The sequence below is a fragment of the Dipodomys merriami genome, unplaced genomic scaffold, assembly GCF_024711535.1.
Source record: "Dipodomys merriami isolate MVZ:Mamm:240054 unplaced genomic scaffold, mDipMer1.0.p SCAF_56, whole genome shotgun sequence".
Classification (NCBI taxonomy): Eukaryota; Metazoa; Chordata; class Mammalia; order Rodentia; family Heteromyidae; genus Dipodomys; species Dipodomys merriami.
In genome coordinates this window covers 3307736-3320678 of record NW_027206135.1, presented here as the reverse complement: position 1 = coordinate 3320678, position 12943 = coordinate 3307736, and the positions used below count along the sequence as shown (strand labels likewise).

The 12943-nt window shown below is 38.9% G+C and overlaps 1 protein-coding gene across 3 annotated transcripts in view; it reads left to right on the top strand.

The window, feature by feature from the left end:
* The window catches only part of Rnaseh2b (ribonuclease H2 subunit B), a 72470-nt gene that overhangs the window by 37481 nt on the left and 22046 nt on the right, over positions 1–12943 (top strand). For all 3 annotated transcript variants that reach the window (XM_070000153.1, XM_070000150.1, XM_070000151.1), the window contains 4 exons: positions 3834–3898; positions 4924–5026; positions 9850–9931; positions 11668–11710. In XM_070000153.1, the coding sequence (XP_069856254.1) occupies positions 3834–3898; positions 4924–5026; positions 9850–9931; positions 11668–11710 (293 nt within the window). The remainder of the gene's footprint in view (positions 1–3833; positions 3899–4923; positions 5027–9849; positions 9932–11667; positions 11711–12943) is intronic.

Genomic DNA, 12943 nt, shown 5'->3' with positions numbered 1-12943 from the left:
ACATGAGCTTAGGCTACACAGAATCAGGATCTTCATCACTGTCTGCCACTTACACATTTTTGGCCCACTGGAAGGACTGCAGGGGCAGTCTAACTCATGGGGCTCTCCTTTCCTGTGATCATTACAGCTTCTTTTGGAACACTTCCTGAACTACCTGTGGAGGCTGTTTCACAAATAGGAGTACAGTCAGAAAGAACAATAAAAAGTAGTGTACTTAGCACCTAAGCGAATAGTGTAATTTTTTTTAGCATAATTAAGTCATTTTGCTGTACTTAATTGTGCGGCCTAGACTTTTATACAACTAACGGTGTAGTAGGTTTATTCACAATAGTATCACCACAAAGACATGTGTGATTCCTTGCACTCACAACATTATAATACCTACAGCACTAGGGGGCTGGGAAGTTGGCTCAGTGGTAGAGCGCTTGCCTTGCATGCCTGAGGCCCTGAGTTCGATTCCTCAGCACCACATAAGCAAAAAGAAAAAAGCCGGAAGTGGCGCTGTGGCTCAAGTGGTAGAGTGCTAGCCTTGAGCTGAAGAGCTGAGGGACAGCGCCCAGGCCCAGAGTTCAGGCCCCACGACTGGACCCAAAAAAAAAAAAAAAAAAAAAAATACCTACAGCACTAGATGCAATTCTATTAGAATCTTACAGTTCCATTGTTTTATATATGATCTAAAATGTCACTCTACAGTGTGTGACTACTAGCATTGAACAACTGGATAGTAGAATCAAAATATGGGGCTGGGAAGGTGGCTCAGTGGTAGAGCACTTGCCTTGCATGCCTGAGGCCCTGGGTTCGATTCCTCAGCACCACATAAGCAAAAAGAAAAAAGCCGGAAGTGGCGCTGTGGCTCAAGTGGTAGAGTGCTAGCCTTGAGCTGAAGAGCTGAGGGACAGCGCCCAGGCCCAGAGTTCAGGCCCCACGACTGGACCCCAAAAAAAAAAAAAAAAAATACCTACAGCACTAGATGCAATTCTATTAGAATCTTACAGTTCCATTGTTTTATATATGATCTAAAATGTCACTCTACAGTGTGTGACTACTAGCATTGAACAACTGGATAGTAGAATCAAAATATGGGGCTGGGAAGGTGGCTCAGTGGTAGAGCACTTGCCTTGCATGCCTGAGGCCCTGGGTTCGATTCCTCAGCACCACATAAGCAAAAAGAAAAAAAGCTGGAAGTGGCGCTGTGGCTCAAGTGGTAGAGCACTAGCCTTGAGGTGAAGAGCTGAGGGACAGTTCCCAGGCCCAGAGTTCAGGCCCCACGACCAGACCCCCCCCCAAAAAAAAAAGAGAAAAAAAGAAGAGAAAGAGAAAAAAATAGAATCAAAATATAACATTTATGTGATCTTCAAAAATTATGAAGTATTGAGGGGTAAATATGACCCAGTATATGTAAGATCAATATAAGGAACACTACAAAACATTGCCAAGAGAAATCAATGAAAAACTAAATAGGTAGAAATACAACACATTCATATATTGAAAGATTCCATATTGTTTAGTAGATTCAATGTTTAGCAGACTTTATTTTTTGCTAGAAGTTGATAAACTGACTCTAGAATTTATATGACTCAAGCAGTATGGAGGTTCCTTAAAAGACTACATGTAGAGCTCCCCTATGACCCAGTAATCCCACTTTTAGGCACTTACCCAAACGATCACAAACAAGGCCATATTAAAACTACCAGTAAAACTATGTTTATTGCAGCATCATTCACCATAGCTAAGATATGGAACCAACCTAGATGCCCCTCAGAGATGAATGGATCAAGAAAATGTGATATATACTCCTGGTTGGGTTTGTATTGTAATTCTGAACCAGGACCCTATTACCTCAGGAAAAAAGGTTCAGTTATGGAGGAGGCAGAGCTGGCAAAAGAATCAGAGAAGTAGTCAGTCTCATAGAAGCCAAAAGAGTGGCATTCACATTCATCAACGTTCCCCTTAAGAGCAGGGTAGGCAGAGATACCTAGCAGAGTGCAGATCTTTATACTTTTTGTTAATGAACATCGGGTCCATGGCTAGGAAGTCAGCTTGGGTAGAAATGCTGAAGCTCCTACTTACTTGCCATTGCCTCTGGACGATTTACTTAATGTCACTGAAACTCAGTCCTCCAACATGGGATTTCTAAGCTCATTTTCACTTGAGATTTGCTCTCACCATCAAAGACAAGATGTAGGTAAAGTGCCTGAACAAACATTAGTTTCTGATGCACTTAACTAGTATCACTGTCCTCATTTTTTTCTTAGTTAATATGAAGTATCTTCTGTTGATAGGCACTGTGCAATAGGATTTGTGTAGATTATCCCACTCATTTCATGTTCAAAAGAGCTTCCTAGGAAACTTCCTTCACTCACCAGGAAACAGGTTTCAAGAGGGTGGGTGTTTCCCCTAAGAGAGGATGCGTGCTAGGGTTCACATGGACTCAGGCAGAGGCTCACTTTGTTGTTCACATCTTCAGCAAGAGCATCTTCAAGAGATGTAGGAGAGTCCCTCCCCCTGGCCCAGGGGATTCAAGGAGTGGGAGTTCTATCAGAAAATTTGGAGGTAGGTGCTAGAGAGGCTAACAACAGAGTCTTGGACTTGAGTTCTGAACTTTTTTGGAGAGTCTGATGGGGAATAGAACCTAAAAGGCTTTCAACATTATACAAGTATTGAGTGACTACTGTGTGCCCATATAATTTCTGACATGCATACAGTGGGACATTGTTTCCAGAGAAATGGAATCGAGTCTTCTGGGCTTTGCTTCTACAATAAGCTATTTTCCCTATCTGGCAATAGAAGAGCAGTTCTCACACTTCTGATGGATGTCATATGCAGCCATCCTTCCCCATTACTCCAGCATCCTCAGAAGATGGGTGCTAGGGTTCTGTCCCCACTCTATCCTGTCTTTTCCTGTCCACTGTGTTGTCAACCATTGGCTCAAATGAGGTAGGGTGTGTATGCAAATACACCAAAACTAAGATTGAGGATCTTTAGTACCTTTCTTGGGGATTCTTTTACAGACTGCAGAAAACTACCCCTGAATAAGCAATGTCCATTTCCCATGATATGGAGGGGAGGAGGGAAAAGGCTATCCTGTTTACTTCACAGATGGTTAGTTTGCATTGGCTTTCGGTGGTCATAAAGGTGACTTCTGCTAAAGTGGGATTGTGGCCCTTGCTAAGTAAAAGAAAAAGAAACTCCATGAATGAAAAGCATTGCAAAGGAAATCCTGGCTTAATCACATGGCATATAAAGCTATGTGCATTGTAAGGAAAGGAAGTATAATTTATAAGAGGTGAAACTTTAATCCCTGTAAAGGGCTCAGTTGAGCCCACTATAAATCTAAATTCCCCTGAAATAGCTATGCTTATATTGGTAATACATTAAAAGATCTCTTCTTTTTACTCCACTAATCCCACCAGGGCAGCATTGAGTAGTTAATAAGATTTCTTTCCCCCTGAATATATGCAGTGAACTTCATAGGCACCTGCCTTCAATGTTGTTTTTTTCCCCTTGTGACTTCCGTTTTTATTTTAGAAAGGAAGTCTTTCATTGAAAACATTAAGGTGAGCTTAAATTCTCCAGAAGAAATAGATTGCTTAGTGTGTTAGTTGGCTGAGTTTTCAAAATTACTTCTAGAGAGTTGTTTCTATAATTTGAGAGCTTTCTTACACCCCCATTCATTTCATGGTAGAATGACTTCTAACATTTTTAAAATATCTCATGATGTTTTTCAGGTTTATGAGGGTTTTTTAGAAATAGAAAATATTATAAACTATTTTTAAATTGTTAACTTGTAATTGATGTAGTGTTTTTAACTTACTGTACTACTTTTAATTTAGAAATAGACAAGAAGAAATATTACAAGTATAGTGAAGAAAAGACATTGAAGTGGCTGGAGAAAAAGGTATAGTGCCTCTCTTCTGCTTTTTTTTTTAGTATTTTTTTATTATAAAGAGACTATACAGAGGGGTTATAATTACATAAGTAAGGTAATGAGTACATTTCCTTTCTAGCATTGTTACTCCCTAACTCTTGTATCTCTCCCCCACCCTCAGTTTGTAAAGTTTGTTTTCAACAAAGTGTCTTGTATGTCTCATTGTTAAAACAGGTCAATTTGTATCCTTGTTTCAGCATTTTGTTACTTCCCTTCCCTTCCCCAAATTAGAAAAATGTATGTATAAGATTCTTCTGCTGCTTTTTGATTAAAAGAAATAGTAATGTTGCTTCTAAAAAAAAAATCCTTAGCAAAGGCAGTAAGACTGGGTCCAAAGGCCATCCTGTATATCCTTTATAAAGAGAAAAACTGTATAAAAAGATAAAAGGCTGGTCCTACCACTGAATGCAAGGATTTTCTGCTGTTGGTTAATGCAGACTCATATCCCTAAACCAGATCATGCCAGGCCTGATGTTGTTTGGTGTGGTAACCCCACAGCTACCTCCAGAGATGTTGTTCCTCAGCTCAAGAAGGAAAAGGACGAAGGAAGGAAGGGAAGGAGGGAGGGAGGGAGGGAGGAAGGATTACAGGTAAGTTTTGTGCTAGGGTTTGTTCTAAGGCTTTACATTGGACTCATAGGACTCATTGGACTCATAAGACTCCTGTGGAAATAGGTACTAGTTTTTTGCCAATTTCACAGAGAGGTGAGAGATGTAAACTAACCCATGATCACAGAGCAAATACAAGCAGCCTCATTCCAGAGTCAGTGTTCTCAGTCACCACAACATGCCATCTCCCCTACTGTGGAGACCTAAGCAAGTCCATGTATTGAGAGCACCAGCACTGATTCTCAGAATCTCTCCAAAGCCTCAGCCATCCCATCTTCTGATAGCTGGCTCTCAGGTACTTCTTAAATGGATTGAGAGCTATCTGTAAAGTCAAGGAGTTCTAGAACTAAGGTGAAAGAATCCCGATTCCCCTGTGGTTGCTTCTAGGTTCATCAAACTGTGGCAGCTTTAAAAGCCAATAATGTCATTGTTGGTGCCCGGGTCCAGTCATCTCTGTTCTCTGGTGACCAGGTTTCTAATGACAAAGAAGGTAAGTAAATCAGAAATTATTTTTGTTTGGAATAAGTTCTTTTTTGTTGTTATTGTTTCTTCAAATGCTTATCTAAGGAGTTAACAGTCTTACTGTCCCAGAATTAAGATACTGTCACTCTTCGTATTCTTGCCAGTATGCTCATTGGTCTTGGGACAAGTGTATTCTTTCAAAATTCAGCACTATTTCTACCTCACATCATAACTGCTACTAGTTGCTACTTGTGTCATTTCATTCAGCAAATGGCTCTTTTAAAAAAAAAAAAAATTCTTTTCTTTTGGGGGGGGGGGTTAGTCATGTGGCCTGAACTCTGGGCCTGGGCACTGTCCCTCAGCTCTTCAGCTCAAGGCTAGGGCTCTACCACTTGAGTCGCAGCACCACTTCTGGCCTTTTCTACTTATGTGGTACTGAGGAATCGAACCCAGAGCCTCATGCACGCAAGACAAGCACTCTACCACTGAGCCACCTTCCCAGCCCGCAAATGGCTCCTTTAGATTAATAATGAGAACAACCTTAGGGACCCTTGCTATCATTTATTGAGTGTGTGATGTGCCAGGCCCATGGCTAACTGGACTATATAACAAACATTTCTCATCTGACCTCACAGGAAGGCTCAGGAAAGTTGAGGCTCACTCTAGAGTTGCCTTACTAGCAAGTGGCAGGGCTGAGCTGTGGATGGTTCTTGGCATTCTCTACTCTTCACCTTGTTGTTGGGCGTACTATACCCACACTAACATAGGAAAACCGCACATAGGCTTCATCTTTGCTGCAGTTTGTTCCCTTGAGGCATATTTCCTTAGATATCTCTCAATGTTTTGAACTTAGATGAAGTTAATTGACTTGGCAATTCTTTTCTTTTGGTTACCAAGGAACTTTATTTTGCTCTTTTCAATATAGTGTCCTTTTATTTTTGTATGTACAAATACATGAACAATTATGTATTGCAGTTAACATTCCCAAATGGGTGATGTAGAAATTATTCTAACCTTAAGCTCTAATTTAATATTTTCTTAACCTGGTTATGTGACTCCTAAAATCTGACTTCAGCCATTAAAAAGCAAACACACACATGCATACAAACAGAAAATAGACTGAGGAACAGTGGCCTGTTTGTGAGTGGTAGTGATTCAAGTAGTCTTTGATTTGCAGTAATCTATTTTTAACACCTTGTTCGTACATAAAGGTAGCTACTAGGAGTAGCAGATGGCACACCTGCTATATTGAGTTTACCAGCAGTTAGGGTCCTAAATGGCTTTAAGAAAAAAAGAGGAGGAATTAAATCAAGTGGATGGATAGGTGGATGGATGGCGCTATCAGTTGATAAAACCATATGATTATTTTTCTAACAAAGGAGAAAGGATATTAGATATTTTTCAGGCAGATCTTACTTTAGGAATGGGAAACTATGGTTCTAGAGAGATAGATGACTTATTCTGGCTGGTAAACAAAGTATTTTGCATTGAGTCCAGTGCTTCTGCTAAGATTCCCCATTTGAGGATCTGGGCTGGGCTGTTCTGCCCTTTAGTGTGTCCAAGAAGCTATTACACCTTACATTCTTCCTCTTATAGACCATTAACTTCATGTGGTAACAGCCAACGAACCGTATGTTGGCTTTCTTAAAATAGTTTTCTTTATCTCTTCATGGACCCTGGCATAACCATGAACATATTTTAAGAAGGGTCCAAACAAAACTTTCACTTACACATTGAACAGTATAATCTGCCAAAGACCTTTTGAAATCAGGTGATCATCTGTAGAAAACTAAAGCTAGATCCTTATATATCATCCTGCACCAGAATCAACTCCAAATGGATCAAAGACCTTGGAGTTAAAACAGACACCCTGAAAACATTGCAGGAAGGAATAGGAGAAACCCTAGGTCTCCTTGGCACAGGCCTAAATTTTCCTAATAGAGACCCAGAAATGCAACAAATCAAAGAAAGGTTGGACAAATGGGATTGTATGAAGTTGCAGAGCTTCTGCATGGCAAAAGACATAGCTAGCAAGATCAATAGAAAGCCCACGGATTGGGAGAAGATCTTCACTAGCCATACAATGGACAAGGGTCTCATATCTAAAATATACATGGAAACCCAAAAATTAAATCTCCCAAAAACAAATCCTCAAAGAAACAACTGCCCGATAAATAAGTGGGCTAAAGAAACTTCTCTGAAGAGGAAATACAAATGGCCAATAGACATATGAAGAAATGTTCAACCTCTCTAGCCATAAAAGAAATTCAAATCAAAACTAAAAAGAAATTCAAATCAAAACTACATTGAGATTCTACCTCACCCCAGTTAGAATGGCTATAATCAAGAACTCTAATAACAACAAATGCTAGAGGGGATGTGTCCAAAAGGGGACCCTACTGCATTGTTGGTAGGAATGTAAACTTGTTCAACCACTTTGGAAAGCAGTATGGAGGTTACTCAAGACTCCATATAGAGCGCCCCTGTGACCCAGCAATCCCACTTTTGGGCATTTACCCAAATGATCACAAGCAAGGCCATACTAAGGCTACCAGCACAACTATGTTTATCACAGTATTATTTACCTAAGATATAGAACCAACCCAGATGCCCCTCAGTAGATCAAGAAACTGTGTACATATATATACAAAATGGAATTCTATGCCTCCATCAGAAAGAATGACATCGCCCATTTGTTAGGAAATGAAAAGACTTGGAAAAAATTATATTAAGTGAAGTAAACCAGGCCCAAAGAAACATAGGTCCCATAGTTTCCCTTATTTGCAATAACTAGTACATGTGTAGGACAAGCAGAAAAGGTCAAAAGCTATGTACATATGACCATATAAGATGTTGTTAAGCAAAATGAACCCCAAACAAGATAGGGACACAGTATCTTTTTTCTTTCTTGTTATTGTTTCAGTTTGATGTCAGTGCTTGTATCTTGTATATATACCTTTTTAATTCGGGAAGAGGAAGGAAAAAACAAAATGGTTAAATAAGGATAGAGATTGACCCATTGTAACAATGAGATGTACAAAACACTATGTTCAAAATGAACTTTACAACTTTGGGCAGAGAGGGGGAGAGGAGAGTGGGAGAGAGATAGTTGTGGAAGTGGGAGGGAAAGGATGGTAGGGGGAAAACAAAGGAGGAGGCAACAATGCTCAATAAGAAATGTACTCATGGGCTTGGAAGGTGGCTCAGTGGTAGAGTGCTTGCCTTGCATGCATGAGGCCCTGGGTTTGATTCCTCAGCACCACATAGGAAAAAAGAAAAAAGCTGGAAGTGGCGCTGTGGCTCAAGTGGTAGAGTGCTAACCTTGAGCTGAAGAACTGAGAGACAGTACCCAGGCCCAGAGTTCAGGCCCCACGAGCTGGACCCCCTCCCCACCCCAAAAAAAGAAATGTACTCATTACCTTGCTCATGTAACTGTAACCCCTCTGTATAGCATTTTTACAATAAAAAAATGTACAAAAAAAAGAAAAAAAATTAAGTCAGGTGATCACCAGATGGCAGTAATTTTCTAAATAGTGTTGAGCCACATTGAAAGTAGAAGAGAAAAGAAGGAAGAAGAAAGTAAGTGAACATCCCAGCAGCAAACCTGAGGTCAACTGTTGGTATTTTATATAGCCCCTGTGCTTATCCCATTTGAAGGTCAAATTCAATTGTTCATCATATTTTACACACAATACTGAATTAGGAAAGAGGATTTGGAGACAGATTTCGTTGTAACTGTATTTAATGTGATGTCATTGTTAAAGGTCCAGATGCTAGAAAATGAATTATTAAGTTTTTTTCATTTTTTGAAAAAGTTTTATTTTTTTAATTTGGGAGTGTATATAATGCTGTTAGGAAGCAAATACCTAACAGGCAACTCAAAGAGATGATTTTATTTACTATTTTTATTTTATTTTGCTTAAATCCTAATACTCATTACTGCTTAGTTATTACATTTATTCTATATGAAAACATTGTAGAAAAAAAGTTACCTTAAAAGAAATGCATGTGCCTTAAAAGAAATACACATGTAGCCGGGTGCCAGTGGCTACATGTGTAATCCTAGCTACTCAGAAGACTGAGATCTGAGGATCATGGTTCAAAGCCAGCCCAGACAGAAAAGTCTGTGAAACTCTTATCTCCAATAAACCACCAGAAAACCGGAAGTGGCTCTATAGTTCAAGTGGTAGAGTGCTAGCCTTGAACTGAAGAGCTAAGGAACAGTGCTCAGGCCCAGAGTTCAAGCCCAATGACTAAAAGAATAATAATAATAAGAAAGAAAGAAAGTAAAAAGAAATACACATATAATCCTAGCTACTCAGGAGGCTGAAATCTCAGAATTGTGGTTCAAGCCCATCTTGGGCAGGAAAGTCTGTGAGACTGTCTAATTAACTACCAAAAAACTAGACTTGGAGCAGTGGGTCAAGTGGTAGAGTGGTTGCCTTGAGCATAAAAGCTCAGGAACAGTGCCTGGGCTCTGAGTTCAAGCCCAAGGATCAGCACAGGGAAAAAAAAAAGACATATGAATATCTTGTATTGTTACAATTGGCTTTTCATATTTAGAGACCTCAACTAAGAAAGCAACCTTGAATTTTAGTTTAGTTTACTAGCATCTGGTGGCCACCTAATGTTCAATATATCATATTTTTGGAATTATCTTCTGTATTTCTTCCTGTCCTTACATATAAGTATTAGTATCCCTAGTTAACTAATGAGGAAACTGAAGTGAGAGCATACATGAATTTCTTGATAGAAAAATCCAGATATAGGAATAATTTGAACTGAAGTCAATTTGACTATAAAACTATCATAATCTTACTAATTTTTTCTTTCATCATTTTTCTCTTTCAGAGGATTATGTTCATTATGCTCATGGTCTGATCTCTGATTACATCCCTAAAGAATTAAGTGATGGCTTATCTAAACATTTAAAGTACGTGTCTTTCATCTTTAGTTGTAATTAACAAGTCTTCATGCCTCTTGGTTTCCCCAACAATGGCTTTCCTTGGTGGATGTGGGCTATGTCATATATGGGTCAGAGTTAATTTCTAATACAAATTAACTGACTGGAATGAATTGATTTGGATCTGCAGCAACTAGTGAGTGTTAAAATTAGAATCATTGCTTTGTATGATTGTAGAGGATGAGGTTTATTAAAATTTTATCCCTTACTGAGACTCAACTACTTTGGTTCTTCATGAATATTTTGAGAGTAAGAGAAGCTAGGCACAATGACTCATACCTGTAATCCTAGCTACTTGAGAAGTTGAGAGGATCTCAGTTAGAGGCAAGTCCTAGCAGAGAAGTTTGTGAGGCCCTCTCTCATCTGGTAGGTATGCATGGTGACATGTGACTATTATCCTAAACTGTGTGGGAAGCTGAGATTGTGAGAACTGAGGTTTCAGGCCAGCTGAGGCCAAAAAGCATTCAATATTTCAATCTCACTGGACACAGTGGTATGTGCCTGTTTTTCCACCTAGGCATGGAGGTCTGAGGGTTGGTGGCACAACGTGAGACTCTTAAAGATAACTAGCACAGCTGTTCACAATAGCCAAGTTATGGAAACAGCCCAGATGCCCTACAGCAGATAAGTGGATTAATAAAATGTGGTTCAGATACACAGTGGAATTTTACTTATTCTTTAGAAAGGATAAGAGTATATCATTTGCAGGGAAATGGATGGACCTAGAACAAATTATGCCAAGTAAAGTAAGCCAAGTTTAGAGACAGGAATGGTACATTTAGCGAGAGCTAAAATATAACTGGGCATGTTAACCTAGGCATTCATACGCAGACTAATGAATGGAAGGATACCCTTAGGAGAGGAATGCAAAGATGTAACTTCTCTGAACATTTAAAATATTATTTACTAAAATAAACTCCGGGAAATGGAAATGTAGGGATTTTGTTTTTATTGTTGGTAGTAGTGGTGATGGTATTTTTGTTTGTTTATTTGTTTTTGGGTCCGGTCACAGGGCCTGAACTCTGGGCCTGGGCGCTGTCCTTCAGCTCTTCAGCTCAAGCCTAGAGCTCTACCACTTGAGTCACAGTGCCACTTCCGGCTTTTTTCTTTTTGCTTATGTGGTGCTAAGGAATCGAACCCAGGGCCTCATGCATGCAAGGCAAGCTCTCTACCACTGAGCCATCTTCCCAGCCCCCAGGGATGACATTCTCTAAAAAGAAATGTTTGCCTGGATTTCTTAGATGCTTGTCTAGAGACTTTATGTCTTGGTACTTCATTATTTGTTTAGATCTTTTCCACTGAAAATTTTAAATTTGGGCTAAAGATTTGGGAGGCAGAAATAATGGAAATAGAATTTCTGTTTAATAGAAGAGATAGAGTTGTATGGCTTTTCTGGACAGTATAATAATTAGAATAATTTGCACTTGCAAATGAACTATTTATGAAGACAAAACACGCCAGTGTCAAATGAGAAATTATGGAGGCCAAAGAAAAAATGAGTTCCAATTTTATTTCTTAGACAATTCCCATATATGGAATTAAGTAGCAAAATAAAGATTCATTCATTTAAACAAATTGCATTCTGCATTCTTCACTCTGAAAAGACATGTGGAGGTAAAGCTATAATAAGGACTACCTAAGTCTTAAATTGGCCCAGATTCTCTATGAAAAACCATGACTATGATTCTTATTTTTAACTTCCTTAGGCTTCCAGAGCCTTCAACTCCATTGCCAAACCCTCCATCAAAGGTAAGAGACTGTGGCCAAGCTATCTCTAGGGGCTTGGAACAATATAACACATTTTACCACACGAATTTAGCTTGTCCTCATGTATTTTAAAGCATACAAAATCCATCTTGCATGGAGTATTGCAATGTGGAATGTAGACTGTTCTCCAATAGTATTTCTTATGTTTTTAGACTTTACCTGAATACTGAAAACTAAATTCATTTTAGAAAGATACTTCTCTAAAAGTATTATAAATACATCTTTATTTATTTATTTTTTAAAGATAGGTTCTCACTACTTAGCCCAAGCTGGTCTCAAATTCACGATTTTCCTACTTCTGCTTTTGCATGCCAGGTATGGACCATCATGCCTAGCTGAAATCTTAAGGTAGATGGATCGCTAGTTTTACTAATCACCCAGAATACTCTACACACAATTTAAACATAGTTTGCTGAATATAATTATTGTTAACACAAAGGTATACAGAACATGAGTTTTGTAACAAAGAATCCTTTGAAGAAAGATAACCTGGCTTTTATTCAGAATTTGAAATGAAGAATCTGTATGTAAATCTCATCTGTTAGTGGGAATCCATTTCCTCTTCTAGACTTCTATACTGCCACCCACAACTCCTCTACAAATTGTGTTAATTGCCCAGATACTAAGACTAGAGGAGCCAGTCAGTCATAAACCACACTTGATGGCAATCTAGCATGTCTCAGACTAGGCTACATCTCAGCTAAGTATAGTGCTGCTCCAAGCCAGGAAAATAAGCACATGTACCTCTTCTATGTTTGGTTGGTCCTTGCTCAGTTAAGGAATGGATGCCTTGTGAATGTGCAGTGCCCACATTGTTGGTGCTAAATAACTTTCTTTTACTGTTCATTCATTCATTCCTTGGGCTTCAGAAGGACCAACATATTTTGGATTTTTTTTGTATCATGTCCTATATAAAGGTAATGGTGGCAGCTCTGAAAACATTTATCACCTTGAGTCTTACTAGAAAATGGAACATGTATTAATTTAGAGCCATGTTTGGTAGATTATTAAAGCAGATATATCTTTTACTCTTCTGAAGAATAGCATTGGATGGAAATCAGTTGCTCTTAGAAAAACTAGGAATTAATCTCTGAGAATAGCTTGGGGAACACAGAAAAATAACCATCTTGCTATAACTAAGAAGGTAGGTGCTCTAAAAGTAATTGCTTTTTATCTCTCTCCATCAGAAAAATTAGGAATATTTCTTTTCCTCCC